The 22052-nt window shown below is 32.2% G+C and overlaps 1 protein-coding gene across 4 annotated transcripts in view; it reads left to right on the top strand.

The window, feature by feature from the left end:
• Window positions 1-4108: 4108 nt before the first annotated feature.
• The window catches only part of LOC106458946 (steroidogenic acute regulatory protein-like), a 28682-nt gene continuing 10738 nt past the window's right edge, over window positions 4109-22052 (top strand). For 2 of the 4 annotated variants that reach the window (XR_002610472.1, XM_013918514.2), the window contains exons 1-8: window positions 4109-4251; window positions 7848-8159; window positions 12143-12223; window positions 14514-14591; window positions 15245-15298; window positions 16192-16333; window positions 17826-17918; window positions 19722-19813. Coding sequence is in view for 3 of the 4 variants with exons in the window: in XM_013918514.2 (XP_013773968.1) it covers window positions 7905-8159; window positions 12143-12223; window positions 14514-14591; window positions 15245-15298; window positions 16192-16333; window positions 17826-17918; window positions 19722-19813 (795 nt within the window). In the remaining variant the exon portion in view is untranslated. The remainder of the gene's footprint in view (window positions 4252-7847; window positions 8160-12142; window positions 12224-14513; window positions 14592-15244; window positions 15299-16191; window positions 16334-17825; window positions 17919-19721; window positions 19814-22052) is intronic. The other 2 variants (XM_022385315.1, XM_022385317.1) reach the window with 2 other exon arrangements.

Here is a 22052-nt window from a genome sequence, read left to right as displayed (position 1 = left end):
GTCTGCGGACTTATATAACCCTATAAATCGGGTTTCGATACCCGTGGTGAGCAGAACACAGATAGCCCATTGTGTAGCTTTGTGTTTAATTACAAACAAATATACAGTACCACAAAATAAACATAACAATATAACCCTTCACAAAAATAAAACATCCAACCATATTAAGTAAATGCTCTTTTTAAAATATAGAAAATGGCTAGCAAACACATATACCAAAGAACGTTTAATAAAATGAACTAGAAATACTAAAACCCTTATAGGTTGAACACATTTAAATTCACCCTACTAGACAAACCCTTACAACATATTTACTTTTATACATACAGAATATTTAGATACAAGAGGTGACAAAGAACACTTACAAAATAAAACCCTTTAACAGTTTCAAAGACAACAACACGAAACATAACCCTTTAACGTGAATAACTATGCGTATATATCGCAGAAAAGGTTTATAAGGTGACAATAGTAATCCTTCGCTTGTGCAGCATAACAGATAGTTGGAGATTTAATTAAGCACACTAGTGTGAGAAAAACATCACTCGCTAGTTGAAGAACTTGCTAGCCAGAAAGATAAAAAATTCTGTCTTAAATAATAGTCCCCCCGCTGGGACAGCACTAAGTCTGTGGATTTACAAATCTAAAATCAGAGGTTCGATTCCCCTCGGTGGACACAGCAGATGACCAGAAAACACACACACACTCAGTATGTATTATTTGTCCCAGCATGGCCAGGTGGTTACGGCGCTCGACTCGCAATCTGAGGGTCGCGGGTTCGAATCCCCGTCACACCGAACATGCTCGCCATTTCAGCCGTGGGGGCGTTATAATGTGACGGTCAATCCCACTATTCGTTGGTAAAAGAGTAGCCCAAGAGTTGGTGGTGGGTGGTGATGACTAGCTGCCTTCCCTCTAGTCTTACACTGCTAAATTAGGGACGGCTAGCGCAGATAGCCCTTGTGTAGCTTTGCGCGAAATTCAAAAAACAAACAAACACTGCTAAATTAGGGATGGCTAGCACAGATAGCCCTCGTGTAACTTTGCGCGAAATTCAAACCAAACTTAAATAACAAAAGTCCAGTTTGAAAATGAATTCCAATTGGTCAGAATGTCAGCTTTAGAGACATAGTAATTAAAGGATTACCTCGATCAAGTGACGTTTATACAGACTTCAGTTGTGCCTGTGAACTTCTCGGTCACCAGGCTTCACTGGGTCTCTACTTCATCACTACCTATAGCTGTGCTGCCCTTTGGTGCCAATACCGTGACAACAGCCAACACAGCTCACCTTTCGACCCAGAACTATTCCCTCCACCACCACCTGGTTGTTACATATAAACAGTACACAGGTCCAGTAGGAAAGGAATAGGTCGAAACTGATTCCTACACACGTGGGCTGATTCGAATTGGCATATGAGCGTTAAGATCCACTACTGTATGTCCCATTTTTCCCTTGTGAGTTTCTTCCAGATACAACTTAGTACTAGCTAGGTAAATACTTAGAAAACTGTGTGCTTATAAAATACTTCAATCTACATGATTGAACATATTCCATCACAAGTAAATAAAATACTAAATAACAAGTTGATGTGATATCCAAGCTATTATCTGTGAATTTTACTTGCTACTGGTAATTTCCATCTCGCCCACTCATAAATATTTCAATTTAATCCAATCTTGCACTGACAAATATGAAAATTAACTACCTTCTGAACATTTCAATTCCGAAACTGAATCATTTTCTAACGTGTGTTAATGGGAATAATACGTACTCCATACCTTCAAATAATACTATTGGTCAGTAATTACAGTTGACCTCATATCACAAAGTTTTAATTTCCAGATAAAATATTTTGTTTCCATTCATATATTGCTCAATAATTCTGGTATTTGTTTGATTGATCCATCCATGTTATATAACACTAATGAACGACTTCATACACTGGGGTCCCGCTATAAACGTGGTCCAGGGAGTTCATCTTGTGAGACCGCGTTATAACGAGGTTCTTTCAAAAGCGCCAAGCTAGTTGCAGAATTACAGATAAACTGATTGAAAAGGCTTCATAAATAAATAAATTTAAAGGAACATGTTAAGGTCTAAAATGGACCCGCGCGTTATTATACGAGTTTTGTACTCTAGTGGAGCCCCAGAGTACAATATTCATACTCATGTGTAAGACCACACGCATATATTTGTTTATATACGTATATTGCCACATACATATATAATTATTATATATATTGTCACATACACTAACAGCTTAAAAGTGACTACCTTTTGTTCCCACGTGGGTTACACCTGCAGGCTACGTCTCAATAGTGTAACACCACGCACATATATTTGTTTATATACGTATATTGCCACATACATATATATATATAATTATTATATACTGTCATATACACTAACAGCTTAAAAATGACTACCTCTTGTTCCCACGTGAGTTACTTCAGTAACCTTCTAGGGTTACACCTGCACGTTACCTCTCAATAACTGCAGTAAAATAAGGCGCTGCCATCGAGGAGTCTCAAACTCAACCTTTTTTTTTCCAGACATCACAAAATAAGTAAAAATACTGGCAGAATTCAGCTAAATTAAAAACTCTCATAAGCCACAGTTAATATTCGTGCTGTTACTACAGCACACGTCAATATACATTCAGAGGAAACATAACTTCTTTATTGCACATAGAGAAATCACATTCTCTTCAAATATATGGAAAAGATCTAGATGTGACCATACAGTATTCTTCATAGAGTTCCGCCACTCAGCCACACATTGGAAGACATTGCACCACAGAAAACCACTAGATAGTTCAGCAAGCAAGGGTTGCAATACCTTTTCAACTGAGTTTTCAAACTTCTAGCTATCATCTTCAGTTGAGTAAACTAGTGATGTACAAAACGTCACGTCTACTGGTGCCCACTGTCCTAAACTATGTTAATCGAACAGCTATCGTCCAATGTATTAGGAGTATGTCTTAGGCCCGGCATGGCCAGGTGGTTAGGGCGCTCGACTCGCAATCCGAAGGTCGCGGGTTCGAGTCCACCAAACATGCTCGCCCTTTCAGCCGTGGGGGCGTTATAATGTGACGGTCAATCCCACTATTCGTTGATAAGAGTTGGCGGTGGGTGGTGATGACTAGCTGCCTTCCCTCTAGTCTTTCACTGCTAAATTAGAGACGGCTAGCGTAGATAGCTCTCGTGTAGCTTTGCGCATAATTCAAAACAAACAAACATACACAATTAGATATCTTTGCTGTGCTAACCACGAATATCGAAACCCGATTTTTCGCGTTATAAGCCTTCAGAAGAATTTTATTGATAGTGGAAGATACTACATGTTTCGCCAAACGTCCGTCTTCTTCAGGTATATAATATAGTTTTTCCTTGTGCTTATAACTTGTTGTTTGCCAACCTATTATTATATTAGCAGAAGGTGCTTCCTTACTCAAGCCTTCAGACTCACCCCTGAGCCACTGGGGGCATATTTAACCAGCTGTACTCATCACTGGTTTGACTTTTTATCCCTTTAGTAGCACAGCGGTATGTCTGCGGACTTGCAGCACTAGAAACCGGGTTTCGATGCCCGTGGTAGGCAGAGCACAGATAGCCCGTTGTGTATCTTTGTGCTTAACTATAAATGACAGCAAATTCTCTTTTCCGTCGTTCATACCATGATGAAAAAATTCGTGTCTTCTCTGATCTTTGCAGACACCCAATATCGGGCCTGATTAGTATTTGGAAGGATGACCATCTAAGAATACCAAGTGATTGGCGCTATTACTTTAATACACGACGGTACGTCTGCAGACTTACAACGTTAGAAATCAGGTTTCGATATCGTGTAGCTTTGTGCTTAATTACAAATTGACTTTTAATTTTTAATCTAAATAGGTAGCTTGCTCTGATTGAAAGTTAACGTTATTTCATTATTGATTTCCTTTATATCATACAAATGAAATGAGTTAATTAAATTTTATTCTAATTACATATACAAATATTAAGAAAAAATACACCTTAATGTTCAAAGGATTACAATCACTAAATCTTGAATTAACGTTTTGAGATTTCAATCGTCAGATGGCACTCCAATTCCATGATCAGATGAGACAAAGAGGGGTGTTGAAGTTAAAGTCGCTTTACGATGTAATAATAATAATATATATTCAAGTGTTGACAGTGGACGTGCTTTGACTGGTTGTTAGGTAGATTTAAATTTAAAGAGTTTTACAAGATCAGTGAAAGGTAAGATTATTCGGTGAACTTAATATTTTTGAAATTATATTTTATGGAATTTAATATCAACACGACATTACTTACTTACTAATTCATTGGAGACTGTAGTGTAACTTGTAAAACTAAAGTATTGTCTGAGTTTAATTCTACTTCCTGGTGTCAACACAAATAATGTAAATATAAGAAACTCAGTTTCTTTTTTATTACATGAACTTCATTAAGTTTAATTCAAGCATCTAAACCTTCTCATTCCATCAAACAGACATCTTCTATTCCTAAAAACAAGATCTAAAATCTTTAATCCAATAATTCCCAATTTTATTCTACTTATTTTTCATTAGCAAGATCTGTTTTCAGTTGTTTTTCTTTTGGGGGGGGGGGATCATTTGCAAAAGTGGTGCTTAATTAATAGTTCTTAATATAATTTAGAATAGGTTTTCTTGGGTCACCAACTTTTGTAATTGTTTTGATACAAATCCATCTTTTTTTTTCAGATCAGAGCATCTTGGTAAATGTTGTGTATCTTGATTTTTGGGTAGCTTTTATCAATTGTCACAAAATATTAATTGATGAGTTGGATAGCATCTTAAGAAATTAATGGAAATGTAATGAAGTGGGTAGAAAATAAACTTGGGGGGTATGAAACAAAAGTTTTGCCATGATTGGGCATTCCCCAGACTGGGTGAAAGTGATTTTTGTATTCCATTAGTATCTGCTTTGGGACCTCTGTTGTAATTGATTTGGAGAGCTTATTTGATGGCAGAGGTGTAATGGGGTGAGAAGATGTGGGCACAGCATACCTGTTGATTTTTTTAGCTGGACATCATCACTATTTCAAACGAATCCCACCTTACATGATTATGCATTAGATTTTGCAATCTGACACTTCTTTATTTAGCACTACACCACTGTTTATTGTAATGTTTGTAGCTTGCTAATGTTAAATAACTAAGAAGGGCTGATTCTGTTGAAATAACTTTTGTTATGAAAAAAAAAAGCAAAACTTGATGATTGTTGTGGCTGGACCAGAACATTGGAAATACATTCCAATATTGAAAAGTGTAAAATATGCACTTAGGCTATGAATATTTTTGAATGACTTGTACTTTGTGCACAAAAATAACACTAGTATGTTGGGATAAAGATTTATCTGTAATTGTGGAAAAATTAATGACATCAATTGCAATTTAATTGTAGTAAAAGAAGGTAATAAAGCCCTTATTTATCCTTAAGTGTGATTCAAGAGATATAATATTACAATTATTATTTGGTATACTATGAACAATTCTGGTTTCTTGGTACATGGAATATATAAACTTACTACGAAATGTGTAGTGACAGGCTGTTAGAAAAAGATTGAAGATCTGAACTACATTAACTTAGAATGTTGACTAACTAAAGTGACTTGATTCAGAAGTTTGAAAGTTTTAAGGGCTTGGATAAGCTGCTTATAGGTGATTCTTTTGAGTGGTAGATTAAAATGTTGGGAATGTAAATTTGAGTATCAATAGATGTGATGAATTCAAATAATGTGAGACCAGTTCTAGACTTGTTGTTTGGAAAAAAAATTAATCTCGGTTATAGTTATAAACTTTGAAATGGTTTGTGTGATAATTTGATGTGTGTTAGTTTAATTCTTGATAAGCTTAGTAGAATAATTATATGGGTTGGTTGCTTTGGAAGAGAATGACCTCAAAGGGTCAAATATCTATACGTCTTTGTTTCTAAGTGAAACTCATAAAACTAAAAACAGTTTACTTTAATTCAAAATCAAGATATGGCACAAATAATTAGATATTGAATATAAGTTTAACACTAAGTGGACATTATGTTATGTTTACATTACAAAATGAAATTTAAGTTCTATTATGCATTTACTTTTGCAGATGTAACTACTTATGGAACTTTTTTTTTTAAGGCTATGTTACTCCAGATTTATTAAATAAATATCCCTCTCAAAGCATCTTGTAGAACTATCAAGTGAAGTTTCATATTATTATTTTGATATTTAAAATTGCATGACTTTAGGTACCTCACCATTTTTCTATATATTTTTTGTACCTAATGTCATTATGCTTGAAAATTAATAGTTATTTCTTTATCATATTTTTTCAGCAGTATTGTAGAATGTCTGTGTGAAGATAATGCATATGTTAGCAACCCACTAAATTTTAAAAATCAGTGAGCAAAAAATAACTTGATATACACATATAGTTACCATATCAGTTGAGAATATATCTGCTTTGCATTGATTAAAAAGCTGTTTTTAGTGTAGGTAAATATTCATATTAAACTTCTATTATATAATAATATAATAATTGTTTACTTTTCGGCTGATTGTCTTGCTTGTTTTTACATTTTGTTTCAAACTTTTCCCCTTATTTTTCAAAGAACTAGCATTTTAAGTTAGGGCTGTGTTTGAAGATTAAAAGGTTTGTTTGCTAGCCAGGAGTTCAAAGATAGTTCTAAAGAAGGCAAAGGTTAATCAGGAGGCACTCAAGCATTGTCAGATAATTTTTTTTTATCTTGTTAACAAAAACTGTTTGACAAAGTTTGAATAATAATCACATGGAAAATTTGATCTTTTAATTTGTATAATGCTCATTACTTAAACAAATGTTGTATTTGAAAAACACACACACACACACACACCACCAAAATGTTATATGAAGTAATTCCTTCTGTGCATTAGAGCAGACTGTTATGGTGATACACAAAAGGGAACATTTAGATGATCTATTACTACAATGAAATTTATTGAATACCTAGTGTACAAGATGCAAGAAGTGTACAAGATTCCAATGAAAGTGCTACTCTGACTTTGTTCTGTTTTGTTTATTTATAATTTTCATTATTATTTACTCATTTGGTTGATGCCTTTATCCAAGGCGTATGTATAGTTAATCATCAGTGTCATTAAAACAGACATGACTGATGATAACACTCTCTCTCTCTTGTAACATTTTGTTATAGTTAAAGACTCGTATATATTTTCTAATCCAAATGTCAGTGTTACTCTGTTTTGTTTTGCTGCTTATTTATTATTATATTATATAATCAAAACATGTCAAAAAGACTGTGACTTTTAAACTACTTGGAATAGTGACTATTAAAGATAACTTGTTCTGCTTAAGTCAGCTGCAGTTTTTTACATTTTCCACAACAGGATACCCTTACAATACAAGTTTATTTTGTGTTGCTATATGAATATCACATACAGCATCAAACAGAAGAACACAATGTGCATTTTTCTAAATTTAAAAACATAATTACTATTATATATAATGTATTTTTAAACTAGTTGTGTGAATGTTTTATTTCGCTTCTCTGTGTTAATTGTAAAATGCAGTGGTTTTCAGTGTAGTAAATTATGCAAATTAGTACTATTGAAGGTTCAAACCTCTATTTGATATTGTGTTATAGACCTTCAAAGTTTAGATAACACCCTTTAATCTGTTTTCTGTATTTTTAAGTGTCACTTATCCATACTTTCATATGGTTATAATTATGTCTAGTTCTTTTATATACAAAATAATTTGCTCTTGCATTACTTTTTACTGACTGTTGTTATTATATTGGTTTATTTATTTTTTTGTATGTTTCAGAAGGTCATCTATCTGAAACCAATACATTTAAACCTGATCAGTTGTTCCCTCATTTCAATGGGGAACTCCAAGTCAAAGTCACAGCTATCTGAACAATATTTGTCTGCTCCAATGTCTGCATCACGAAGTTTTGCAATAACACCATATTATGGATCTGTAAATTCTGTTGCTGGATCTGAACTTTTAGACAATATTGCTCTTCGTGAAGGAAGCTCATTTAGTGGTCATGTATCACCAGTTCGTCGATTTTTTCTACTGCTTACAACATTTGATTTTGTTTTCAATGTTCTTTTATGGCTTATCTGTGGAATGGTAAGTTTTATTCATTACAATTTTTGTTTGCATCATGCATTTAATTTTGTTTTTATTAAAAAAATCAATTTCTTGTGTGAAATTGTTACATTTAAATTTTTTTTAGCACAACTGGAATAGGTTTTATTAGTCTCTTAATTGTGCTATGCGAGGTAAACTTTTAATTCTTTATTAGAATAAAATATTTCCACAAAGTTATGTAAAAAATTAGTAAAAAGATAGCATTTCTATAAATGAATTATAAAAAAAATCCAGATGAAATACAATTACCATCAACCATTTTTCCAGAAATTTCTAGAAATGCAAATTATTAAAAACACACTTATGATTTGCAGGTTATTAAGTGTACATTATATTTCTTGAATCTTATGTTTTACAAGCTGAATTCCCATCATATGACAGGAAATGATGATTAATTTTTCTTCTCAAAAGTACATCTAAATAAATATTTTATGAACATGTTTTATAAAAATTATTTATAATCTAGTAATAATATATGTATGGATAATGACGATCCTATTTTTAGTATTTCATGAAAACAACATTTTTATGTATATTTTGTCATCTCTTTGAAGTATTGCTTGAGTAGCATTTTTAGTTCTGTATATTTTTAAGTTATGTTAAAATTTTCTTCTTGATAAATCTTTATTTTTTGAAACATGCAAAAAAAACTCATTCTCAAAGACATATTCCTACTTGGTCAACTGTATGACCCTGCAAATTTTTAATTGTGATGGTAAAGGCAGTGAATTTTATTATGAATTTCGGGATCTTTAGACTGTCTTCCTGGTTTAGGCTTTGTTAGCCTGCTGAGCTGAAGAAGCATGCTTTAATTTGGGAATTTTCAAAATTGAAATGTGCTGTAGGTAAAACATGCAGGTTGTTACAGAGTTGTAGCCGAGGGTTCTGATTGGACAAAATTTGGAGATGTTGCATCAGTATGTCTCCTTGTCAAACAAGCAGATGTAATGGGGAATTTTAGCCAATGATTGTGATTTTTGTGCATGAGGTGCACGTAAACCCAATTCGATTTTATTATTCTTCACAATCACTACCAACCTACCCACAAATCTAATTATACGTCCAAAGTAGTACATCATATGTTTTAGATGTATACATATTTAGCAAAAGAATTTTAAAAAGTCAAACTTGCTTGTCGCAGTAGAAAATTCCTTTGTTTTGTGCAAGTTACGTGTCGATCAGTACCTCAATGGCCAACAAATTGGTGTGACATATGGACAGCTTTTGGTCTTTATATAGTAGATTCAGATAATTGTGTGTGTAGTTGTAATCAGAATTTTTCTTGTTAGAAAGCTTTGGTTGTTAGTAAGTGTAATATTATTAACTCTCAATAAAACCCTGTTCATTTTGTATGCTCTTGTGTCTTCAATAGCTTGCAATCACCATTCTAGTGTGAAATATCTTTTACCCATGGTCATTTAAGTAACTGTAGGTGCATCTTTTTTGTAAGTTAAAATAACAACATAAAATCAGTGTGACTTGCAGTAATGTTCACAAAAATATCCACTACCTTGCCTTTCAGAACAGTCTCCATGTGCGGTTATTTAGGTTATTTCTATAATACATTTTTTGCTCAAGTTCAATTTGTTTTTCGGGAAGGTAGGTGTTTGTGAAATGTAGTGTCCATCACAAAGTACTGGTCAATTGGGTTACCTTTCATAATTGTCTAGATGCTTCTGTTCTCCTTCCTGATTACAGATTCACTGGGGTCAACTTTGTTTTTCTATGTTTTTCCCTTTACTCACCATTTTATGTGTTTTATGTAACAGTTAAATAATATATCTGTTTTTTTGTGTTTGTTTTTACTGAAATAATGTGGTGCTTCCAGATAAACCGTTTTCCTCGACAGGTTCTAGAAGATTGATAAAAAATGTTTTGCAGGGTTAAACTGGATTCTCTTGATTTTTGACTGTGTTTGAAGTAATGAAAGTGATTGGATACAATGCAAAACATAGTAGAAACAATCTTTAATCAAAACTAAAACACAATAAAAAATTGTGTGTGTGTGTATATGAAGGGCGGCACTTTTACTTAAACTTCCAAAAACCACTGAGTCTCTTTAAAGAGATTCAAATCTCTGAAAATCTGTTCCAAACTGAGAAAATGTGTCTGGAGGGTGGCACTTTTACTTAAACTTCCAAAAACACCAAGTCTCTTTGAAGAAACTTAAATCTGCAAAGATCTGTTCCAAACTGAGAATACATAATATTATGTGCTAAATTCTACAATGGCATCCCTCTCAAGGCATGTGCAATTTCTGTGTCACTCTTTCAATCTAATAATGTATCCTCAAGGTATCACCTGCCATACCAGTGAAAAAGATTGCTACCCATCTTTACACATATATTTTACTTTACAGCAATCTTTCTCATGAGAAAGCATAAGTGATGCTACAAGTGAATAACCCAGAACTGTAGGTATATAAGATGAAAGAACTTAGAAAGATGTTGGATGAATACGAAGAGTTAAGTAGGGGGGGGGGGACTTACATTCTACCTTAGCATAAAGACAGTAAAAGAAAACTTGTGATGCCATACCAGATGAGGTTAAAGAATTTTGAACAGACTTGAAAATGCAATATGGAAAAATGCAAAGCAAATATCAAACAGACATGTAATAAATTATAGTAATTTTTAAAATAGAAAATTATAATTTTTTAAGAACAAATTATATGTACCCTTTCAGTGCTTAGTAGATTCATTCATCTGATTTATGGAACCTGAAAGACATCCAGAAAACAGGAGCCCTTGAACCTCTTAAACAATGAATTCCAACATAAAGTAGTACATTGTACCTGTATCCAGAAGAACCTTAAATGTAATTGTATTTATTAGCTCCACTAAATCATTAGACAAGTTCTGTCCTATAACAGTCCTTCAGTTTAGCATTGAAATTGCAATTATTAAAAGTATCTGTTTAGAAATCATATTGAAAAAAAAAAGATAAATCTTAACAGTTGCATATATCATTCTTAGCTCTTCCATGTTTCAGAAAGTTTAAAATCAGTTACTTAATCCTTGCTGTATAACTTAAGATGTTCCTTAAAGAAAATCACATACTTTCAGGTAGCTAGATTTTCTTCATACTGTACAGTTTGGTTGAAAACAACTTAAATGTTATTTTTTTGTTTTACTAGTATGATTGTTTTACTAGTATGATGTATGTTTCAAAACTGTATCACTGCTGCCTAAGTTTATGTACAGTTGTTCTTGATTAATAGTATAAAATGTTAATTTCAAGTGACATGAATCAGTATTACTAATTATGCATTAATTTCTGGTAACCAGAACTTTAAAGTTTTAATTAATTGTAATTGGCTCTTAACAATCAGAATCAATCATTTATCATAATCTTGAATTTTTAGTCTGTATTCTTTTGATGCAAAGTTTGTTATGTTTAAAGGCAGTGTGTACTAATATATCACAGGCAGTCTACTTTTGGAGGTTATACATGTATATCTTGGGCTAAGTACACTGTAAGCTTAAATTTAGAATAATTTTAGTTGCTTAAAAGTCACTGAAAAATAATTATTTCAGAAATTGTGTTTTGATAAATTTATTAAATTGAGAAAAAGTTCATATAGTATTTTATGAATATTAGTATTTCACCAGAGTTTTATAGACTAGCGTTTTTATTCAATGAAATAGCATCATCACTCATAAGAAGTTATTATTCTAAACCTTTTAAACATCTTAATGCTAAAATACTGTTTTTTTACCCTCAATTTTCAAATGTAATTAAAGACTTATTTGCTTAGAAAGAAGTATCATCATTCATATTTAATATATTTCTAGATGTTTGTGCTTGCTTGAAATTTAGTTGTGTTAATAAATCATGTTAAGACTGGAGATTTTGTTTACAATGTAATTTATTAAGTGTGGTAGGTCATAGACTTGAATCATGCATGTTTTCGATACGTCTAGCTATATTACTGTAACAGTGAATTGATTTACTTCTTATAGTTAACTGGTGAAGGTGTTGAAAATGCCTTCAAGAAGGAAGTTATGAATTACTCCTTTGAAAAATCTCTATTTGATATTGTTGTAAGTATATTTGATCTTTTTTTTTTTTTTTGTATACACCAAAAAATAACCACAATTTTTCAAGGGTATAAGTCTTCTGCTCGACTTATCACTTCTGTCTTTCGTGGTCAAAATTTTGTAACTTTGTAGGATGGGCTTTTCATAACCACTGAAAATTACAAAAGTGTCTTAATTTTTTAACTTAGGCTTTTTACAATTTATCATTTAGTTAAACTTATAATATATGTAAGTATACTTTCAGCTACAATTTTGGCTACTAAAAGTTCAGCAATGTTGATGAATTGTTTCATCAACCAAAGATCTTCTGTATAGTATCTTATAAATGACAAAAATAAATCCTAAAAAACTATGTTGACACGCAGAAATGATATTTAAAATTCCTTAGGTTTGGTATTTATTATTCACTAACTTAAAAGAACCCTGTTGTATTTTTTTTCCTTTCATTCACATTTGATAACTTAAAACTAAGTTTGTACTGCATTAAAGTATTATTTCAGGTAGAGATATAGTTCTACTTGTCCCAGCAATTGAGTAAGATAACTAGTCCAAATATTTCCAAAAAACTAGCAGTGAAGAAAGAAAGACAAACAAAATGCTGTCCTTGCAAACTCAGGTTTGAAATCTGCAACCAATCTGTACTGACAATACGAACTTCTGCTTAATGTGTTGTGGGGACAAACATTATTTATAGCACATTGAACTGGCCAGAATATGGTTATAATAATTTAAAGTAACTAATGGTGACTTCCACTGTTGGGTTAACACATGGGCCCAAAAAGGGTTCAGCCAATTAGGAGACTCATGGTAAAACCTACTGTTACACAGAACAACTGCGTACAATCAATGGACCAAAATATTAACATTCACAAATATCATATAGTAGAGTTTTCACAGAAAATTTCGATTGAAAGGAATGTATTTAACCCTGTCCAGACTGAAGGTGTGTCCTTTAATGTTAATTATTACAAGAGTATTAAAAAACTATGATTTTTAAAATGAAGTAGGGATCCTGCTATAGAAAGTAATGAAACAAGAACTAAACCCACAATCACAAATTTATAAAAATTTAATCCTTACTTTGGCCTACAGATAAAAGTATAAAGCTAACAAAGTAGGGATTAAATTTTATAAATTTGTGATTGTGGTTCTAATTCTTGTTTTATTACTTTTTGTATCATGATCCCTATTTCATATTGAAATTCATAATTTCTGATACACTTGTTTGTTTACTTTTTATGTTATGCCTGTATAGAGTATATACTTTACTTTTAGAAACAGTCACATGTCTGACCATCAATATATATAGCGCCATCTGTGGGGCTGAAAATATATTTAAGTATGTGCATGATATATTTACCATTTATATCATATATATATATATATATATATATGTGTGTGTGTGTGTGGATTTTATTGGAATATCAAAAGTGGATACCCACAGACCAGTCAAGTAATCTGGAGAAATCTTTTAGCGATAGTCCAAACCATCTAGGCTCTAGCCTCGCTGACTTGATCAGGTGTTAAACACTTTTGTGGGTGAAATAGAGAAGCAAAACTGATTACACTTGAAAACCTTAGTAATTCATCTGTGGAGTCCAAAGAACTGTTACAATTTATTAGTTTTGTTTATAATTATCAGAACACAACAATTCCTATTAAAAAGTAGTTTATTATTATTACAAAACATAAAACAACCAACTCTGTTCAAAGTTATGTTCTTAAATTATAATATAGTTGATTAATGTACTGTACACACTTAGACATTTATGACCAAATTTGTTGAAAAAATGTTCCATACCTCTCTCTCTCTTTTTTCTGAAGATTTGTGGTTCATAGTATGCTTTTTTGATTTAATGAGTAGTAATAGAAGTAAAACAATGCAATAAAAGGGGTTTTGGTATGTTATTAACATTTCTATCTCTGTTTTATTTAGACAAAAAATGTTAGGAAAAACTGACAACTAGGACAAGCTTCTTAAGTTTTCTTCATTTTGAATATTTTTTTTAAAGTATTTATTGTTATTGTAATAAAGAAAGCTTTAAAATCTGGAGGATGAAAGTGATTTTTCTTTTAATTGGTTATTAATAAGATACTATCTTATTATGCAGTTACACACACAAGCTAACAGATACTACACACTGATCCTATTTGCACATATGCTTAGCTATTAGTATGTCAATGAAACTTCTGAGTAAGAGTTTTGCTTCATTAGATCAACTGTTAAAAAACTTGATCATAAGCTCCAATAATTTTAATATATTTTCTATAAGCGCACGCCTTTTATTTATAGATGGCATCAGCATGGAGATTTACCCTTATTTTGCTTGCCTACGGACTCTTCAGAATATCTCATTGGTGGATGATAGCAGTGAGTAAACAGTTAATTTTGGTACTTTATCACAGGTACTGTCTGTAATTTATTAGGGGGGAGGATAGAAAACAGGTCTAAAGGAATTTGTTTCCTCCAATGGAGTTACATTTTTGTAATTGTTTTCCTTTAACCAAGTTTTATGTTATGCATATATTTCTTCAAATCATCATTTTGTGTGATTTAATGCTCCCTATTGTTGTTCTGTTCCAGTGTTAGTTTTTCAAACTTTTTTAATTTTCTTTCATTTTTTCAATTTTTTTGTTGTAAAAATCACTGAAGTCTTCTTAAATATGTGTAGATTAAGTGATTTTTGTGTAATAAGTAGTAATAATTATAGGTTGCAGATGTCATTAATAATCCGAAGTATTGTTGATGGATTTTCTCAGTAGATTTGCTACTTAACTATGAATTAGGCTATTATTACAACTGAAATTTCAAACCTGTTAGGTCGGTTGGTTGTTGCTATTGTACTATTCTTGCATTAGTGTGTGATTGTAAAGAGTAATTGCATATGTAAGCTATTTTTTGTTAATAACTTGAAGTAACTGATGAATAACCCAATTTCTATTATGAAGTATAAGAAGCTCAGTAAAAATGCATTAATTATTTTTATATATTAAATACTAATGGACATATATGCAATGTTTTAGATAACCACAACCACCACCGGCATTTTTGTCATATGTAAGGTATTTTTCTACCAGGTAAATGTCTTTTTATTTTGTTACTATTTTTGTTAAAACTTACAGTCTTGTCTGTAAAGATTTAGTGATCTTTTCCATTATTCATTTGGAGCTTCTTGAATTAATGTTTTACAGTTGCTCTTTTTGTGCTTTAAAATAATTTTGTACTTAAGTTTGTTTGAAGGGTTAGCTACGATATTTATCAACCTTCTTAGAATTCTTAAATAGCATAAATTTATTTGGTGGAAATAATTAGTAATCACATCCAGCTCTTTAGTGTCATCGTGACATTTGTTGGGACTCGTAGATTCAGATCTACTTAGAAACAAGTTTTCCTTTAAGTACCACATACAGAGGTGTGAAACAAAGAGTCTATATTGCCCAGTCATTGCTCCAGGATTGGTATTTAAAATAGCTCCAAATTTGTGTTGAGCTAATATATACCATAGAAAGTAGTAGTAATTGTATTATAAAACTTAATTCATCATTAAAAGAGTCTGATAATTGTATCTTTTGGCTCTACAATAGTTAATAATCTTACTGTAGGAATATTTCTCTTTGAAAATAGCACATGCATATCTTCTAGGCACACGTCTATCTTTGTGACATTGTAGTACTGAAAGGTTAGGAATTCATCATAAACCTAACATGTAGATGGATTCTTTCCGTATCTGTGAAACCATGGCTCACATTTGTAGCTACTGTGGTAGAATATGTTGATTGTATTGTAATAATATGAACCCAAATTTAAAAATTCATAAATCCAGAAATTATTCAGTTGATTTCTCATGCTAGTTTGTTAACATTCTAGTAGAGTGTAGGAGTTGAATATTTTTTATCGTTAACAAATACTCAATTTTTTATATGTTTAAAATCTTTTATGTTTCAATTTAGTAAGTATTTTGTACTATTAGTGGGATGCATCAAACCAAAGTCAAACACCATATTCTGCAGTTGTGGTCTTGTTGATTGCTTCCTTTGTTATGTCCTGGGTAGAAGCATGGTTTCTAGACTTCAGGGTAGTGCCCAGTGAAGAGAAAGCATCAGTATTGCTTGGTAAGCTGTTAGTCTTTACTTTACTTATGTAATTTGCTCTTCATCATGATGGGTTTTACTACTGGATTTCAATGTATCTATTTCTAGAAGTCACCATTGCAACAGTGGCAAGTCTACAGACTTACAGCATTGAAATCCAGAGTTTAATTCCCCACAGTGGACACAGCAGATAGCCCAGTGTGGCTTTGTTCTAAAACAAACAGTTTCTGGGAAAATATTACCATTTTTGCTTTAGCACATAAGTTATGACCCACAATTTTAAAAAGAATTTTAGATGTCTAAATATTGCATAGAATTACCGCATTGTTACTTAAAAGTTATGTATGTTTTGATTTAAATATTGTCCAGTTTTTGTACTTGTGGTAATAAGAACATTGTATATTGAATTGTTATTCTTACATTGCAAATTTTTGTAATTAATACTTGTTGAGTAATTTATTGCTGTCTCCTACGTTGATGATAACATCTCAAGGATAGTTTGTTTATTTTTTGTATGTACCACCTAGTTTTATTTCTACTCATTTGTGCTTTCAGGGGATATGGGTTTGTGAAATTGCATTTTATGAGAGTGTAAGGGTTGTAGTTAACTCTTAATTTCAATATTATTATTATAGATTTATAAGAAAAATAAAAGTTTTTAAATTAATAAAACTGTACAAATAGTGTTTATGTTATGATTATGGAAGAGCAATAAAAAGGCAGTTATCAAACTTTAGCTGATTTATCTTACCTTTTTATCAAACAATCTACTTGAATTTTGGATTTTTATATCCATTTTTCATTGCCCGAGTTATTTTATTTACTAAACACATATATCAAGTATAGTGATTTTATTTAAAAGCATAAACGTTGTCTGGATAGATCATAAACCTGTCAACCGATGTGTAGTTTTGCAGAATTACTATTTTAATCTTGGACGACAATAACAAAATCCTAGTGCAAGGGCAAGAATATAATACCTAGAAAATGAAGTACCATTTTAAACATCAAAAAGTGTTATAGTAGAGGTTTATTATTCTGTTTCATTCATAGATAAAAAAAAGTAAATGAAACTGAACAGCTAATAGATTCGATATAGTGAAAGTGTATAATGTAAAGTAGCAAACCAGCACAGGGAAGAGGTGAATATATCAAAGTAACTTACAGATATGTTATGCATCATTCACTTAAAAATTTAAATGTTTTGGCCCATCATGTTAGTTATGAAAAATGTGCATTTTGATATACTCCCAAGTCGGAAACATTCTGTATGACTGTGCACAGTTTTTAACATGGATAACATATTTGATATATATAATGTATGGCAACTTAAATCCTTTTTTTTTTTGTCAATGCAGATTTTGTAGTATAAAGGAGAGAATTAAGACTGTTATTCATATTATAATTTTTTTTGCTTGATTGTATAATATTTTTGACAGTTGGTGGAATGCCCAATAAATCACCCTTAATGGTATCTAATTTAACCGTGTGTGTGTGCTGTTTTACTTTTCAGCCAGGTGTGTGAATGAACACACACCATTTATTCCACCATATGGATCAGTACCTCGTGCCTTCAGTGAAGATGGTACTTTTTATTCACCACCAGGTAGTTTGTTTTGAATACTATTTACGTCATAGAAGAATTGAGTATGGTAGATAGTTCATTCAAACAGTTTATGATTTTTTGTTAGTTTAATATTTTATTACATTGCTAGAAATGGTAAATTCACCTAAATTTGTTAAGTTGATACAAGCTTAGTGATTTATACAGAAATCTGTATCATGCATTCAGATTCCATAAATATCGGATATGTTTTTACTCGCTCACATTACTAATGAATTATACCAGCATTTCCCAAACATTTTTCATCCATGCCCCCCTTTAATAAATATAGTTTCTTTTGTGTCCTCCCCCCTATTTTTCTTTAAATGAGTGAAAGAGGGAGTTAAGTGACAAGATATGGTACATGGACACACATTAAAATGCTATATTGTTGTAGTAATTACTTATTATTTTCATTGATAAAAAATATATTAAAACTTAATTTGGCATTATTGCACTGCTGACTACCCTAATTGCTTGTGTCTCCCCCACAAGAGAACATTTGTGTTCCCCTGGAGGGTGCACCCCACACTTTGGGAAATGCTGAATTATACTTTGACACATTTTCATGGTTTCCAATTTAGGAAGAGCAGTTCAGCTAGTTAGTACACATTAAAAGTAAAATAGTATATTGTGGAATATTAAAATGGAGTTTCAGTACTCTTGTTGTGTATCTGTAGTTTAAATTTCCTGATTACCTAACCATTAAAGAGGAATATGATAAAAAAAAAGTATTCAATCAAATATTGCCTTTAAGTTTGAAGGCCTTTAAAACTAAAACTTGGGGTTCTGTTCCCCACATTGGACACAACAAGATAGCCCATTGTGTATCTTTACACTTAAAAAAGACATCACCTTCACCATGTTTTGTTTGGTCTATAAAATATATTAACTCCTTGAAAATTACTTCAGTTAGTTTTTATTGCCATTTTTTTTGGTCGTGACAGTAATATTCCAATATAATAGAACAAAATACACAAATTTTATTGTCACTGTTAACTCCATTAAATATTTTTTTTTTGTGGTGTAAGAGTTTGGATCAGTGGGGGTAACTTAACTTGCTTTGGATCATTAATTTAAGTGCATTTAAACAAAAATCAGCTTTAATATAAATTGAACTTTTAGAAATACATAGTGTTTCCCAATTTTGGACAGTTTAAGATATTGAATATAAAGTCTAAAAGTAAACCAATTATTTTAATTTCCTTTTTTTTTTGAACAAATAAAAAGTATTAAACTGTAAAAATGTGTTTATAGTTTCCTCAGTCATCATTTTCGTAAACTCCAGTTTATTTGGTTACAAAATAGCACAAATGAGAAGCTATAAAAGAGATACTTATCCTTTTTACTTGGCTGCTATTAATTAGTTGAATCTTTACACTACGTCTTGGCAGTATCTTTTATTATTATTTTTTTATACCTACATGTAATGATGAAAATTACCCATTAAAATAACATATAAAGCTGATGTATGTTTCATGAAAATTATAAAGTGGTCATTAACATTTACACTGGTTGGTTCTGAGGTTATTGTTGGTCTAAACTTACATTTTTGTCGTATTATGATTACATTTGTTAGTTAAGTAATGTCCAGGCATTGCTAGGTATGAAAAGATTAATATTGAGTTTATATCAAATCTATTTGGAGGAAAAGTCATGAAAATAAAACTATATGCATAAAATGTGTGTGTGGAAATGTAGCGTATGATGAGGTTCCCTTCTTTTTCCTTTATCTCTCTTTTTTGTTTTTTATTTGTATGTTAAAATGACATTTCAAACTATGCCTACTCTTTGTGATTTTTCCAGGTAGTACAGTAGGAGACTTAGAAGAAGAAGAAGTAGTAGAAGAATGTGAAGCAGAACCTCCGTGTATTCCATTTACAGAACTTACACCTCAGGTAGTGCATTGTGTTTTTTTCTGTTTTATATGTTAAGGTTCCATTGAGTACGTCAAGGTTAACCGATGTCATCCCACCTGTTTTCGTTATGAAAAGTTTAAAGAATGATAAGACTTCTGAGTCAAATGATATTCGAAACCATATGTGCCTCCACTCCCACTTATAGCTATTACTCGACAACCAGGGTTTCATCTTTGCTCATCTAAGTATTGGTCTGATTTTTTCTCACTTGCTTCAGTCTTTTATACCCCACTTAATTGCCTTTGGTGATATATGTCTCGTGATACTCTCCACCTATACCAATGCACCCTCTGTCCTGGTACTATATATAAGTACTTCATTCAGATAATATTATCACTTTTTTTGACAAAGTGTCACTAATGGGTTTCCCAGTATTACAATCATTTGCTGATTATGTTATGAATTCCCAGATTATTACTTAACAATTGGGGGAGTAGACACTGTCAGTTGTCAGTGATCTTATTCGTTGTGAGTCATTTTTCCAACACTCAAATAATTTCGAAGTTCTAAAGCGAAGTTTGTAGTTCACTTATATAGGTCTACGGACTTACAATTCACTATTTTGTTTCGTTTCAAATCTCTTTGTTATAAGACTATCAGGATTACCAGTTTCATTGATGACGAGCTGGATCCATTGTTAGCATGCATGTTGGTTCAGTTTTCAGCTTCTACATTCTTCCTAGTTGTTGTTGGAGTCTCGAATTTCATCGGCTCTTACAGAGTGGTCATAGTTTTGCCCCTATTGTGAGTGCCAACCCCTGACATCAGCTCCTCGGTATATTGGTACTCAGAATAGATTCTGTCTATACCCAAGGTTCAGTTCCACTGCTTAGCCAGATCGCCAGCACCGTCAGTGAATATTTTATACTTTCAGGTGCCATAAGGGCTTGGTTCCAAGATTTTCTGGATGTCTGGTAATCTTACCCGTCAGTCCAGAAGCTCTGCAGGTCCTTGGTCATTCAGTTCATGTCTTCCCCACTATTATCCACCAGTCTAGTTGGTCTGGGGGTAGTGAGATTGTTGGACTAGTTCTTCAGAGTTTTATTCTTGTTAGCTATTGGGCCTATTAAGACAGGAGTTTGGTATCCAGTCATCAATCTTCATTGTGTATCTCAATGCCCAGATTCTCCAAGGTTCACAAGTTAATCATTTTTCAATCTATGTTGATTTTCTTACTGGGATGGTAGATGTCCATCTTGGCTGTAATTGGCTCCAATCTGCACTTTGTCTTAGCGATGGAGTCCCACCACTATTGTTGTTTGTGGTGCACAAGGGTCAGGTACTGCAGTTCTGGGTTTTTTTCATTTGGTCTTGCATAGGCTTAACATGGGTTCTGCTGTATTGTATGAGTTTTCTCGTCCCATTCATTCCATCATACTGTGCACACACCATTCCATGGATGACTGGTTACTGCTGGCAACATCTTGTCAATTGTTAGACCATCACATCCTGATTCTACTTTCATATACAACCCAGGCAGTCTTCTGTTCTTTCTCCAATTCAATATGTCATCAGTTTGGGTATTTTTCATTTCTTCTCTCAGTTTGGCTCAGCTGTCTCCCAACTGCTCAAAGCTATAGAATAAGATGCCACACTTTTACTCATCTCACCCCTTCTCCCACTGCACAGATGGTTATTTCTCTTCTGGATTGTGGGCATCTCTCAAATCCTTTGTACCTTTGGGATGAAAACACAAGTAATATTTTGATTGTTCTTTAAGTGACCAGGGATCATACACATCTATTTCCTGGTTTCCCCAGTTGGGATCATTGCAGGTAATATGAAGCAAAAGCAAGTTATTTTGATGCATTTCTTCAGAACTGGTACTTCGATCATTGAATAAATCATTTAGAAATGAAAATATTTGCTACAATCACAGGGAATTACATGTATGAACAAATCATGTCTGGTAACTGAGAATCTCAGTTAAACCTTTCGAGACGGGTCACGGGTGAAAGGCCATGTCATCTTGTTTGTTGACTTGCATTCAAAATTTTATTGAACTATTTCATGAATTTATGTCAATAAGTTTGGTATCAAACTGTAGATTATGATTCAAATTTACTATACATTACTCAATTTGTTAGTTTAAAAGTAAATATTAAAAAACTTGGATAAACATCGAATTTTATGTGTCACGTGGTATGTTGAATGCAGTACTGGTTCAAATTAGAAGTTTGTGAAGTCAAAATATTAAGTCTTTAGTTTCATACAAATT

The sequence above is a fragment of the Limulus polyphemus genome, unplaced genomic scaffold (assembly GCF_000517525.1).
Source record: "Limulus polyphemus unplaced genomic scaffold, Limulus_polyphemus-2.1.2 Scaffold536, whole genome shotgun sequence".
Classification (NCBI taxonomy): domain Eukaryota; kingdom Metazoa; phylum Arthropoda; class Merostomata; order Xiphosura; family Limulidae; genus Limulus; species Limulus polyphemus.
This window is presented reverse-complemented; position numbering and strand designations above follow the sequence as displayed.